General features: G+C 40.7%; 1 protein-coding gene across 2 annotated transcripts in view; it reads left to right on the forward strand.

The window, feature by feature from the left end:
* shld2 (shieldin complex subunit 2) overlaps nt 1-12,450 on the forward strand; it is a 102,418-nt gene that overhangs the window by 78,300 nt on the left and 11,668 nt on the right. For both annotated transcript variants that reach the window (XM_043678720.1, XM_043678721.1), the window contains exons 3-6: nt 3,531-3,638; nt 6,065-6,259; nt 8,478-8,612; nt 9,582-9,788. In XM_043678720.1, coding sequence (XP_043534655.1) covers nt 3,531-3,638; nt 6,065-6,259; nt 8,478-8,612; nt 9,582-9,788 — 645 coding nt within the window. The remainder of the gene's footprint in view (nt 1-3,530; nt 3,639-6,064; nt 6,260-8,477; nt 8,613-9,581; nt 9,789-12,450) is intronic.

Below are 12,450 nucleotides of genomic sequence, written 5' to 3' on the forward strand. Positions count from 1 at the left end.
TACATCGGTACCATGACATGCCAAATCATGTACTCAGTGCTCTGACTGATGAAGGCAGGTTTGCCAAACACCATCTTCACCACCCTGTCTACCTGTGACACCACTTTCAAGGAATTATGTACCTAAACCCCTAGATCTTTCCGTTCAATGGCACTACCCAGGGCCCTACCATTAACTGTAAAAGTTCTGGTTGTAAATTTGCTCGCTAAGCTGGAAGATTTATTTTCAGACATTTCGTCACCATGCTAAGTAACATCGTCAGTGAGTCTCAGAGGTTGGTAAATGGGGCACAAATTGATGTGTTTATTGATGGTGTTCCGGTTTGAATGCTAGGCCTCGAGGAATTCCCGTGCACGTCTCTGTTTATGTCCGAGGATGGATATGTTATCCCAAAATTGAAGTGGTGTCCTTCTTTGTCTGTATGTAAGGATATTAGTGATAGTGAATCATGTCTTTTGATGGCTAGTTGGTGTTCATGTATCCTGGTAGCTAGTTTTCTGCCTGTTTGTCTAATGTAGTGTTTGTTGCAGTCCTTGCATGGTATTTTGTAAAATTTGGTTGTTTGTATAGGGTCCTTCAGGTTCATCAGCCGCTGTTTAAGTGTGTTGGTAGGTTTGTGGGCTACCATGATGCCAGGGGGTCTGAGTAGACTGGCAGTCATTTCAGAGATGTATGGTAATGTGGCTAGAGTTTCTGGGCGCGTTGTGTCTGCTTGTTTCGGTTTATTGTTTAGGAATCGGCGAACTGTGTTTATTGGGTCCTCGTTCTTCTTGAATATGCTGCATAGGTATTTTTCTTCTGCTGCTCGTAGTTCCTGGGTGCTGCATTGTGTTGTGACCCATTTAAATAATGTCCTGATGCAGCTCCATTTGTGGGTGTTGGGATGATTGCTTCTGTAGTTAAGTTTCTGGTCTGTGTGTGTTGCTTTCCTGTAGACGCTGGTCTGAAGTTCTCCAACGTTCCATTGTGACATCTAGAAAGGGGAGTCTATTGTTATTCTCCTCCTCTTTTGTGGATTTTATGCTGGTAAGGGTATTGTTGATGACGTTGTAGGTTTTCTCTAATTTGTTCTGTTTTGTGATGACGAAGGTGTCATCCACGTAGCGGACTCAAAGTTTGGGTGGATTGTGGGAAGGGCTGTTTGTTCAAGTCTCTGCATTACTGCTTCTGCTAAGAAACCTGATATTGGTGATCCCATGGGTGTTCCATTGATTTGTTTGTAGGTCTTGTCATTGAAGGTGAAGTGGATGGTGAGGCATAGGTCTACTAGTTTGAGGATGTTGTCGTTGCTGATAAAGTTGGTGCTGTCTGGTGTTTGTGTCCTTGCTTCCTCGACTAGTGTGGCCAGTGTTTCTTTGTCAGGCTGATGTTAATTGATGTGAATAGGGCTGTTACCTCAAAGGAGGCCATTATTTTGTCCCCTTCTATCTTGGTGTCTTTGATGGTATTCAGGAATTCTTGGGTGGGGTGAATTGGGTGGCATGAGTCTTCTACTAGGTATTTCAGTTTTCAGTGGAATTCCTTAGTTAGCCTATATGTCAGTGTTCCAGGTAATGTGACTATGGGTTTGAGGGGGGGCCTCTGGTTTTGTACTTTAGGTAGTCCATAGAAGGGGGGTGAGTTGGATCCATCCAGTTTCATTTTAGGGTGATCTGTCTTGTTAGTTTATCCTGATTTATGATGTTTCTTCAAAGAGGCTGTGACACAGTTTTCTAGCTGTGGAGTCAGGTCTTTACCACCTGTTAGTAAGGTCGATGCATTGTACATGTTTGGTAGTAGTAGAAATGTTTTTCTCAACAGACAAGGCATAATGAATGACAAGTGTATGACAATATTATTCAAACTTTCAGCTCCTATTTCAGTGTAATACAGAACTCTGTTACGTACCAGGAAAAGTTTAATTGACACAAGCAGGAGCTGGGGTGACTACTAATTAATTTATAAATCTTTTATACCACCTTGGAGTTTAGGGTCTAAACAGCTAAATACAAAGGTAAAAGAAAATGGGTACATTAAGATACAAATTGAAGGAATGCAGAGACTTTGAAGGATAGTACAACTGGAGGAGCTACTGAAATAGGGATGCATTTGAAAACAAGAATGCGAATTTTAAATTCAGAACATTGTTTGGTTTGGCTAAGTGGTCTTTTCTTGATTCAACATTTCTCAGAGTTTGAAGTCCTGTATGAGCTTTGACTCAGAGGAGTACAGGGCCTTACCATGTTCATGATGCTTTCAGACCAGTGCCAGATCTGTGATCTGAACGTAATTTCTCTGGATCTATTGGCTAATAAGAGCAGCTAAAATTTATTCTGAGTTAGTTGAATTAGATTATCTACAATAAATTAGGAAATTGTTTCCATTGCTAATTGAGAATTACTCGATTACTGACTCACAAAAACTATAATGAAAGAATTTTTGAGAATTTAACTTTTTTGAGTAGCACAGTTACACCACAAAACGATTCAACTCCAATAGCCCAGATCAAGGTTGTATGAAGTGCAAACTTAAATTCCATGCTCAAGTCAAAAACTACAACGTCTTTACTTGAGACTAAAATGCTACCCGCTGGGCCAGGTTGTGAAATGGAGGTAATTTGTGTTAGAATTTAGAATATGAATTTTCTTCCCTAAACCATCTCTTCTGAAAATAGTAATTTACACTAATCATCTTGGACTTTTGAGGAATAAATTTAATGGTTTCTAATTTAGCACTGAAGATACAGAACAATATATACAAAATATGTTGGAAATCTGAAACGAATACGGAGAATGCGGAAGAACTCAGCAGGCCTGCCAGTATCAGTGGAGTGAAATAGAGTTAATGTTTCAAGTCCAGTACAACTCTTCTTCAGTTGTTACAGACCAATTAGATTACTTACAGTGTGGAAACAGGCCCTTCAGCCCAACAAGTCCACACCGCCCCGCCGAAGCGCAACCCACCCATACCCCTACATTTACCCCTTACCTAACACTACAGGCAATTTAGCATGGCCAATTCACCTGACCTGCACATCTTTGGACTGTGGGAGGAAACCGGAGCACCCGGAGGAAACCCACGCAGACACAGGGAGAACATGCAAACTCCACACAGTCAGTCGCCTGAGGCGGGAATTGAACCCGGGTCTCTAGCGCTGTGAGGCAGCAGTGCCACTGTGCCACCGTGCCGCCCACCAATATGTGTTGGAAGAGGAGATTGAGAAAAATAAACAAATAGCACTGAGGTCCAATATGTGTACTAATGCAAGAGCATGTATGCAATACAAAATCATTAATATAAAAGCGCACCAGCAAAATCATCTCAACTCTGCTGAACCCAGTGATTTTTTCCAGTTGTCTGCATATCTACGAATTTTAAAAAAGGTAGAACAGCATCTCACCTTTACTGGAGACATCTGTTGGACCATTAAAATATTAAGTTTAAAATGTGCGGCTAAACAAACATCAATCCCTCGAATATTCTGGAAAGTAAGGTGGACTCAAGGTTCCTTTGTTCTGATTGGTGATTTATTGGTGTTTCTGCCCATACAGATGTTGTTGTACATTGCGACCAATGGCAGGGAGAGGAGTTGTTGCAGTCCACCCCAAGGAGCAAAATGATCAAGATGGGACCTTGCTTACAGATTCAAATAGCTCAATGTAAGTGATGTGTTCTTAGTAATGAGAAAAAAAGGGACATTAATAGCGGTCTTTCTGATATAACGCAAATTCGCTGTAACCTGATTGATGAATTGGGGACACTGTTTCTAATGCGCAAACTTTTAAAACGTGTTGACTGTAATGTGCTTACAGGGCCAACACTTCAAGCGCTGTTTCTGAAGCGTGATTTTTCTACAATGCTGGGTTGCACAAGAACGCCACCATTGCATTGTAGAAGAACTACCTGTACTTCAGGGTTGACAAATGCAGTAGAATGTGCAGTATGTTACCAAAAAACTGCAGCATTTGTTTCCAGAGAGCGTGGTACTGAGATAGAAAAGCTTGAATGACTTATAATTGCCATCTGAACCCAGAGTATCTTCTGCCACCACACTGGTGAAGGATGTTGGCACAGTTAGCACCATTGATAGTTACCTGGAACTGGAAGCCAGCTCCAACTCCCATCTTTATGTGGATGCATGGTGCCACTGACAACCAAGGAAACCTCACTACTCTCAATACATTTGAAGTTCTGCTCATTGCTACTCTGCCACTTCACTCAGCATCCTCAGCTCCCTGCTTGCCCATTCATTCTTCTCCTTCACTCAGCATCCTTCACTCTATGCTTACCCATTCAATCCTCTACTCTCCTGCTTCACTCAGCATCCTCAGCTTCCTGCTCTCCTTCTCCCCACTGTATTTGACTTCCCCACTCACAGCTTCATTCCCCCACTCACCACTTCACTCAATGTCTCAATTGTCCGTCCAGTACCTCTCTGCAACCTCACCTAAGTCCCTGGTTGGCCCACTCCCATCCCTCACTGAGTCTCCGTACTGCCTTACTCTCTCACTGCTTAACCATGAACTACAGGGCAGTAGTGAGTGGAGGATTGGGAACATGGGCATCACATGTTAGAAATGGGGCAGTAAGCAAATTGCAATCCCAGGATTTGAATTCATTTAAAATATTTCAAAAGAACACTCATTTTATTACTCCTATTGCAGGCACCTTGCTATGGCACCCCTGGCAGTTACATCACACTCAATGTGACTATGTGGGTGTTGGCTGTGCACCCTGCAGTTGCAACAGCAGCAGTGCAGCCTAATAGAAAGGGCAATTGCACCACGTTGGATGAAGTCTCCCAGAGTCAGTTTTATTTTCAGCGTGACTCAGGCTGTTATAATAGTGCCTTGAAAAAGTCTACCATTTAAGGTTGTGTTTCCTTCTCACAGGAGATCAGAGATTTTAAGGAACAGGTGGGACAGTGGAGTTGAAGTCCAAAGGTCACCTGTTATCATACTGAATAGTGGAGTGAGGTAGAAAAGCTTATGGTCTACCCCTGTTTCTATTTCTTGTGTAATCTAATATTAATAGTGAAAACTTACAGTTTTACCTATAACCTGGATGTCAATCCAATAACTTCTGATTTACTCTGTTGAATTTCTGGTGGATTAATCCTTCTTACGGGTAATGTATCGGCAAGGGTAAGAAAAGGTGAAAATTAAGGATCAATAAATATGATTGTTATTCAGAGCTAGAAGTCAGGGTAAGTAGTACAAGATGCTAGCCAAGCTAAGATTCAGGGTGAGTTTGAATGTTGACACTGAGGTTAGAATAAGACCAGATGTTGAGATTGGAAATCAGAGAGAGTTCAGGTGTCAAGATTAGAGTTTAGAACACATCTCGGTATTAAGACTGGGGTTTAGGATAAAACTGCGTGTTGAGACTGGGGTTCATTACCTATCTGGACGTTAACACTGAGGTTTAGAACACTCCTGGATATTGAGACAGAAACTTAGGATGCGTCCAGGTATTGAAGGTTGGTTTTCAGCAACTTTCTGGCTGTTGAGACTTGGGTTCAGGAAATCTCAAAATTATAATTAGTATTCAGGTGCACAGATGTAATTGTTTATTGAGTTTCTGAGTCAAATTAAAATTTGTTCAAGTTATCCTTATATTTTGTTTTCGTAGGCATTAGGTTGAGTGATATCCAAATTACAAGCACTGGATTGAGTTACACAGTCGAGAAGTTGTTTGAAAGCTCCCAATGTCTGTTAGGAAAATTGGGCTTATAATGTTGAATAGCAGCCCTCTTCTACTGCAACAGCCATAGACTCGCTAACTTTAAGGGCATTTAAATGGTCATTGGATAAACATATGGATAAAAATGTAGGATAGATAGGCTTCAGATTGGTTCCACAGCTCGGCGCAACATCAAGGGCTGAAGGGCCTGTACTGTGCTGTAATGTTCTGTGTTCTGTCACTTTGAGCCCTAATCCTTGTAATATGATCAAAATGTCTCCCAGCAATTCTAATACCAATAGTTCAAAGTTGGTGTCAGTTTAATTGTGAAACTTTATCGTGTTAAATTTGTCCGTTGGATATTTACCTGTGAGCTAACTTTTCCTAATGTTTTATTTTTAAGGGTCCCAGACTGTGAACACAATGATATTGAAGGAGCTTATAGCATATATTTCAGCTCAACACTCCTATCTTTTGATTGTGGAGCCCACAAACTCTCAGCGCCTAGAGTCCATGCAATATGTGAACATTAATGAACTGCAACCAGGCATGGTAGTACACGCACGACTCAAAGTTGTCCTCATGACTGTGATGTCAGGTCTGTGCCCTCTGATTTTTCCCACTTCTTTTCCTGGTGTTAGTTTCCTTTCTCTTCTGAAAGATCAACAAGTCCACAATCCACAGGCACTTCTGCCTCCTACCCTAGAATCTACTTAAAGTAGTTTGGCGAGGATAGGATAGGATTATTCAATTGTCTTCTCCAAACAGCACTAAGGAATGTGACTTCTAGTATTTCATCCTTCTCAAGCTAATTCTCATCTGAGTGGCAGCAAATTCAGCATCGACTGATTTTGTCCAACCTTTTGGACATTAGATCTCTATCCAAGGTTTTGATAATCTAATACCTCTTTATGTGCCTTGCTGTCAAGATTTTTTTAACATGTCACTGCTGAGTTACTTGGAACATTTTGCGATATTAAAAGTATAAAATAAAGACAAATTATTGTTGTTGATTTCCTTACCAAATGAAAGGCCTATTGTTCCGTGATATGCCTACCCTATCAATGGTTGGCAATCATGTGATATTCAGAGCAAAGGTTTTTTTTTAAATGCTTATCATGGCGAAGAACATCTGCTGGAGAATAGAACACTGGTAAATAATGACAATTTGCATTTGTATAGCTGTTTTACTTCATGTACTTTCCTGAGAAGCTGCACAAGAGCGTTTTTGGAGAAAATATAACACTTAAGGAAATATGAGCACAGGTGGCCAAGCATTTAGCCAAAGATATGGACATTAAGGAATGACATAAAGAAAAAAAACAAGAGATTTGCAGAGATTTAACAGAATTCCAACAGGCTAAAGTCATTGTTTCTAATGGAATGGTTTAAGGGAATAAGAAATGCACGAGAGACCATTCCCTGATTCTATAGTTTTCTCTTAATCAACATCATTTAATGATTCTATGATCCTGGTCATTGTCATATTGCTGCTAGTGGGTTGCTGTTTTGGTTCCCTCCAATACAACTGTGATTACACGTCTAAAGTAGTTCATTGGCTGTAAAACAGTTGTGGTCGCAAAAAGCACTACAAAAACATAACTGTTTTTCCTTCAAGTTTAATCTTTCCTGGAGATAAAAGGCTGGTATTCCCACTAGTTCTCAGAAAAATCTTTGATGACAAACATTTTAATTCAACAGTTCAAAATTTATTCTGATACTTATTATACTCAAGCAAGGCTTCCTTACATTAGCGACATTTTAAGTTAAGCCTTGTATAGTTTTCAGTGTTCGGTATTATGTAATTTACATAAAAGAATAAAAGGTCAGAGTGAGGAAAGCTCATGGAGAGCTGGAACCAGGAAGGTTAAGGGACATGCAAGTAATGCAGGAAGGTTAAGGGACATGCAAGACACGGGCGGCACGGTGGCACAGTGGTTAGCACTGCTGCCTGACAGCGCTAGAGACCCGTGTTCAATTCCCGCCTCTGACTGCGTGGAGTTTGCACGTTCTCCCCGTGTCTGCGTGGGTTTCCTCCGGGTGCTCCGGTTTCCTCCCACAGTCCAAAGATGTGCAGGTCAGGTGAATTGGCCATGCTAAATTGCCCGTAGTGTTAGGTAAGGGGTAAATGTAGGGGTATGGGTGGGTTGCGCTTCGGTGGGGCGGTGTGGACTTGTTGGGCCGAAGGGCCTGTTTCCACACTGTAAGTAATCTAATCTAATCTAATCTGAATCATCCAGAGAGTTACCATCTCTGAATGCTACCCAGTGACCCAGACACAAATCGCATGTTTTTGTTGGGTGAGGACCAGCTCAGAATAAAGTCCAATATCATTTGATCTCTGAACACTGGTCATTTTACAAGATGATTAGGGGTTTAGATAGGGTTGACCGTGAGAACCTTTTTCCACGTATGGAGTCAGCTATTACGAGAGGGCGTAGCTTTAAATTAAGGGGTGGTAGGTATAGGACAGATGTTAGGGGTAGGTTCTTTACTCAGCGAGTCGTGAGTTCATGGAATGCCCTGCCAGTAGCAGTGGTGGACTCTCCCTCTTTATGGGCATTTAAGCGGGCATTGGATAGGCATATGGAGGATAGTGGGCTAGTGTAGGTTAGGTGGGCTTGGATCGGCGCAACATCGAGGGCCAAAGGGCCTGTACTGCACTGTATTCTTCTATGTTCTATGTTCGATGTTCTATGTTCTATTAACAAACAGATTCAAACATTTCCATTATTTGGTGTTTCTGATCAATAAAGTAGTTGCGCGTTACTGCAGCTAGTGGTGCACTGTATAATGTAACATTACCTTACATACAGAGAGCACCTACACATACCGTGGAAAGAAACAACAGAAGATAGTGCTGAGTGTGGAGCAAGTCAAAGGTCACCCAAGCACCTTGACACTTTGGGGAAGTAAGATTGCCTGGCACTCTTGGATTCAAAAGAAATTGGGTAAGAAAAGCACAGCATCTAAATTAGGGAATGGCAAAGGAATTATGATGGACCATGTATGGAAGCAGTGAGAGAAGATTTAGATGGACAGTGTGCAAGAAATTACCAAGTTTAAATGATTTAAAGTGTGTGTAAGGAGTGACTGAAGAAGAATGATGGATTGTGTTTAAGAAAATTGGTGGAGTGTGTATGTTTGGAGTGACAGAGGGAAATTAATTAAGGCTTTCTTAGGTGTAATTAAGGATAGATCTGGAAATGCACTTGAAATAATGAAGGACAGTTTAGGTAAGGAGTGATGAATAGTTAATAAAGATTGTTGTGTAATGATCATTGAATAGTAGGGAGCCTATTTTCTATCCCAGTTTTCTTCCAATAATTCTGAAGCTGCTGTTTCTTGTTTGCTAAATCAAGATACTGAAAGTTATCAGACCATTTAACTAAGAGGCAAGTGGTGAATGTAGAGACTTGCTGAATCTTCTCCTCATAAAGTGTAACTGCAAAAACCAATGGCATTTGACCAACAGCAGTATTCATGGCTGAGTTTTGCAATCAATAAGCTGCACTAACTAACCCTGACACAGATCAGTTAATTCAATGAAAACTGGACATTGCCCTGTGATTTCCAGTTCTGGTTGGACAGTGCTACATTTCTACTGTCTCTAACCAATTAATCTGATAGCTCTGCTTCTATTTACCATTGTTTAGGGTGTAGGTTTGCTCACTGAGCTGTAGATTTGATGTCCAGACGTTTCATTACCTGGCTAGGTAACATCATCAGTGGCGACATCATCAGGAGGTTACCTAGCCAGGTAATGAAACGTCTGGATATCAAACCTACAGCTCAGCGAGCAAACCTACACCCTAAACCTCACCCTGAGCTACAAACCTTCACAAACCTTGCAAAGATTTACCATTGTATTTATTGTTAATATCTATGGCCTATTATTGCTGTATCTCCTGGTATTTTAGGTCATGTTTGGGACTTCCGAGATCTGCTTGTCTTTCAAAATTCTATCACTGGAGACCTAGAACTGCACTCCACACCTTGGTCATCCTGCGAGTGCCTGTTTGATGATGATGAAAGAGCCATTGCATTCAGGAACAAGTACCAATCCAGTGATGTAGCATCTGTTAAAGTAATGGACCTTTCCACTCTGCTACATACCAGATATTCAGGTGTGTACATAGCCATTTAATGGGCGACAGCATCATAATCAAGGGTCACTGAATGACAAGTTTTGGTTAAGAGTGAGGTTAGACATTTTAATATGAGAATTATCACTCCAATTTTTTTCTCCTTACCTCGTTTCATGCATCTTATCTGACATAGCTCATTTTTGTGTGTAAATGCATAACAGTAAAACTTCTCAATCCTTATCCTGGGTTTCTGAGAAAAGAAAATTGAATTTCTGTAGCATCTTTGACAATGCCACAATGTCCCAAAGTGTTTTACAGCGAATAAACACTGTTGTATTGTCGGAAACATTGCACATAGTTTGCACGTAGCATAATTCAACTTGAACTCAATAAACATGTCTGGTGTTAAGAGCTACTCTAATAGCCATACAACACAGAAATGGACCTGGCAGTCCAACTCGTCCATGCTTACCAAGTTTCCCCCAAACTAAACTTATCCCACTTGCCTGCATTTCACCCATATACCTCAAAACCTTTCCTATTCATGTACCACCTTCTGTGTGAAAATATTGCCCCTCAGGTCCTTTTTTAAATCTCTGTCCTCTCACCTTAAAAGTATGTCCCCTAGTTTTGAATTCTTTCTTCCTAGGCAGCAGACATTTGCTATTCACCTGATATATGCCCCTCATGATTTTATAAAACTCTCTAAGGTCACCCCTAAACTTCCAACGCCCCAGTAAAAAAAGGTTCCAGCCTCTGCTCATAACTCCAAGCCTCCAGTCACAGCAACATCCTGGTAAATCTTTTCTGAACCCATTCCTATTTAATAATATTCTTCCCAATGTTGACCATTTAACTATTTTGATTGTTGTAAATACCCATATGGTTTACTAATGTCCTTAAGGAAAGGGAATATGCTATTCTTACCATGTTTGGTATGCATATGACTCCAGACCCACTGAAATGTAAGTTGACTTCTAGCCACCCTCTGAAATGGCCTAGCAAGCCACTCAGTTCCAGGGCAATTGAGAATGGGCAGTAAATGCTCACCCAGTCAGCAATGCCCCCATCCCATGAACAAATTAAGAAGAAAAAGTTGATGGTAAGCAGAACTCTACAGACAAATTAGCCTAACATTGTAATAGGGGAAATGTTAGCATCCATTATTAAGGAGATAGTTAGTATGACACTTAGGAAATCATAATACAATCAGGCAGAGTCAGCATGGTTTCGTGAAAAGGAAACCATGTTTGACAAATTTATTGAGGTCCTCTGAGAATACAATAAGCTGGCTGGCTAAAGAGGAGACAGTAGATGTCGCACATTTGGAATTCTAAAAGCCGCTACGTGGAAAGTTATGGTACAAGATAAGAGTTCGTGATCTGCATGCGATATGGTACTCCGGATACTGGATTGGCTTATTGACAGGAAGCAGAGAGTTCGGCTAAATGCTCCTTGGCTTCGTACTGGCTGCATGTGTTCATAACATGAATCTGATGCCCTCTCTTTGTCAGTTTTTTTTCCACCTTCCTTGAACATATGAATTAGGAACAGGAGTTGCCATTCAGCCTGCTCTTCCACTCAGTAAGGTCATGGTTGATCTGCTGGTGTGTTCAATTTCACATTACCATTGACTCCTGACAACCTTTTGATTCCATTGCCCACCAAAACTTGCCTTAAAATGTTTAAATGACCCCACCCCACATCTACCACCTTCTGAAATGGAATTCCAAATTGCTTAATTTTTGAGAGAAAGGTTTTTCCTCATTTTTGTCCTTAAAACAGTGTCCCCAAGCCTACACTCACACACAAGAAGAAGTATCATTGTTGTTGGTAGCTGCACCCATCCAGGCAATTAGGAAATATTCTATCACACTCCTGACCTATGATTTGTAGATGGTAGATAGGCTTTGGGGAGTCAGGTAATGAGTTATTTGCTGAAGTATTCCCAGCCTCTGATGTGCTTATTGTAGCCATTGTATTTACTTGGTTAGTCCAGTTCAGTTTCTGGATTTGGGTGGAGAGAGCAAAGACATGGTAGGTAAATTTGCAGATGATACCAAAATAGATACAAGGCATGTTGTGAAGAAGAGATAAGATGGTTGCAAATGGATATAGATAGGTTGATTGAGTGGTCATCCTTTTAGGACAGAGGTGAATTTTTTTTCTCGTTTTGGAACTGTATCTTAGGAGATCATTCAATATTTTTAAGATAGAGATAGAGAAATTTTTGTGAGGCAGGAGTCTAAAAGATTATTGGAAATTGATAGAAATGTGGAATTCAGAACACAAATAGATCAGTCATGATCTTATTTTATGGTCGTGCCGGTTCAAGGTTCCAAATGGTCTGCAACTAGCTTGTATGTTCATATGTAATTTTGACACATTTTGTAATATTATCCGTGATCTAGAATATTCCAAATATTCACAAACATTTACATGAAAAAATGTCTTATCTCTATTCCAAATTATTTTCCCCTTATCCTGAGACAGTGCTCTCTTATTCTAGATTCCCTGGCCAGAGGAAACAATATCTTAGTATCTACTCTGTCAACACCCATCATAATTTGGAATATTTGAGTAAGATTACCGCTCATTCTTCAGAACACCAGAAAATATAGACTCAATTTACTCAACTCCTTAGCACAGGGCAACCCATTCTTTCCAGAGACTAATCTAATAAACCTTTGTTGTATTGGTT

The sequence above is a fragment of the Chiloscyllium plagiosum genome, chromosome 38 (assembly GCF_004010195.1).
Source record: "Chiloscyllium plagiosum isolate BGI_BamShark_2017 chromosome 38, ASM401019v2, whole genome shotgun sequence".
Lineage (NCBI taxonomy): Eukaryota > Metazoa > Chordata > Chondrichthyes > Orectolobiformes > Hemiscylliidae > Chiloscyllium > Chiloscyllium plagiosum.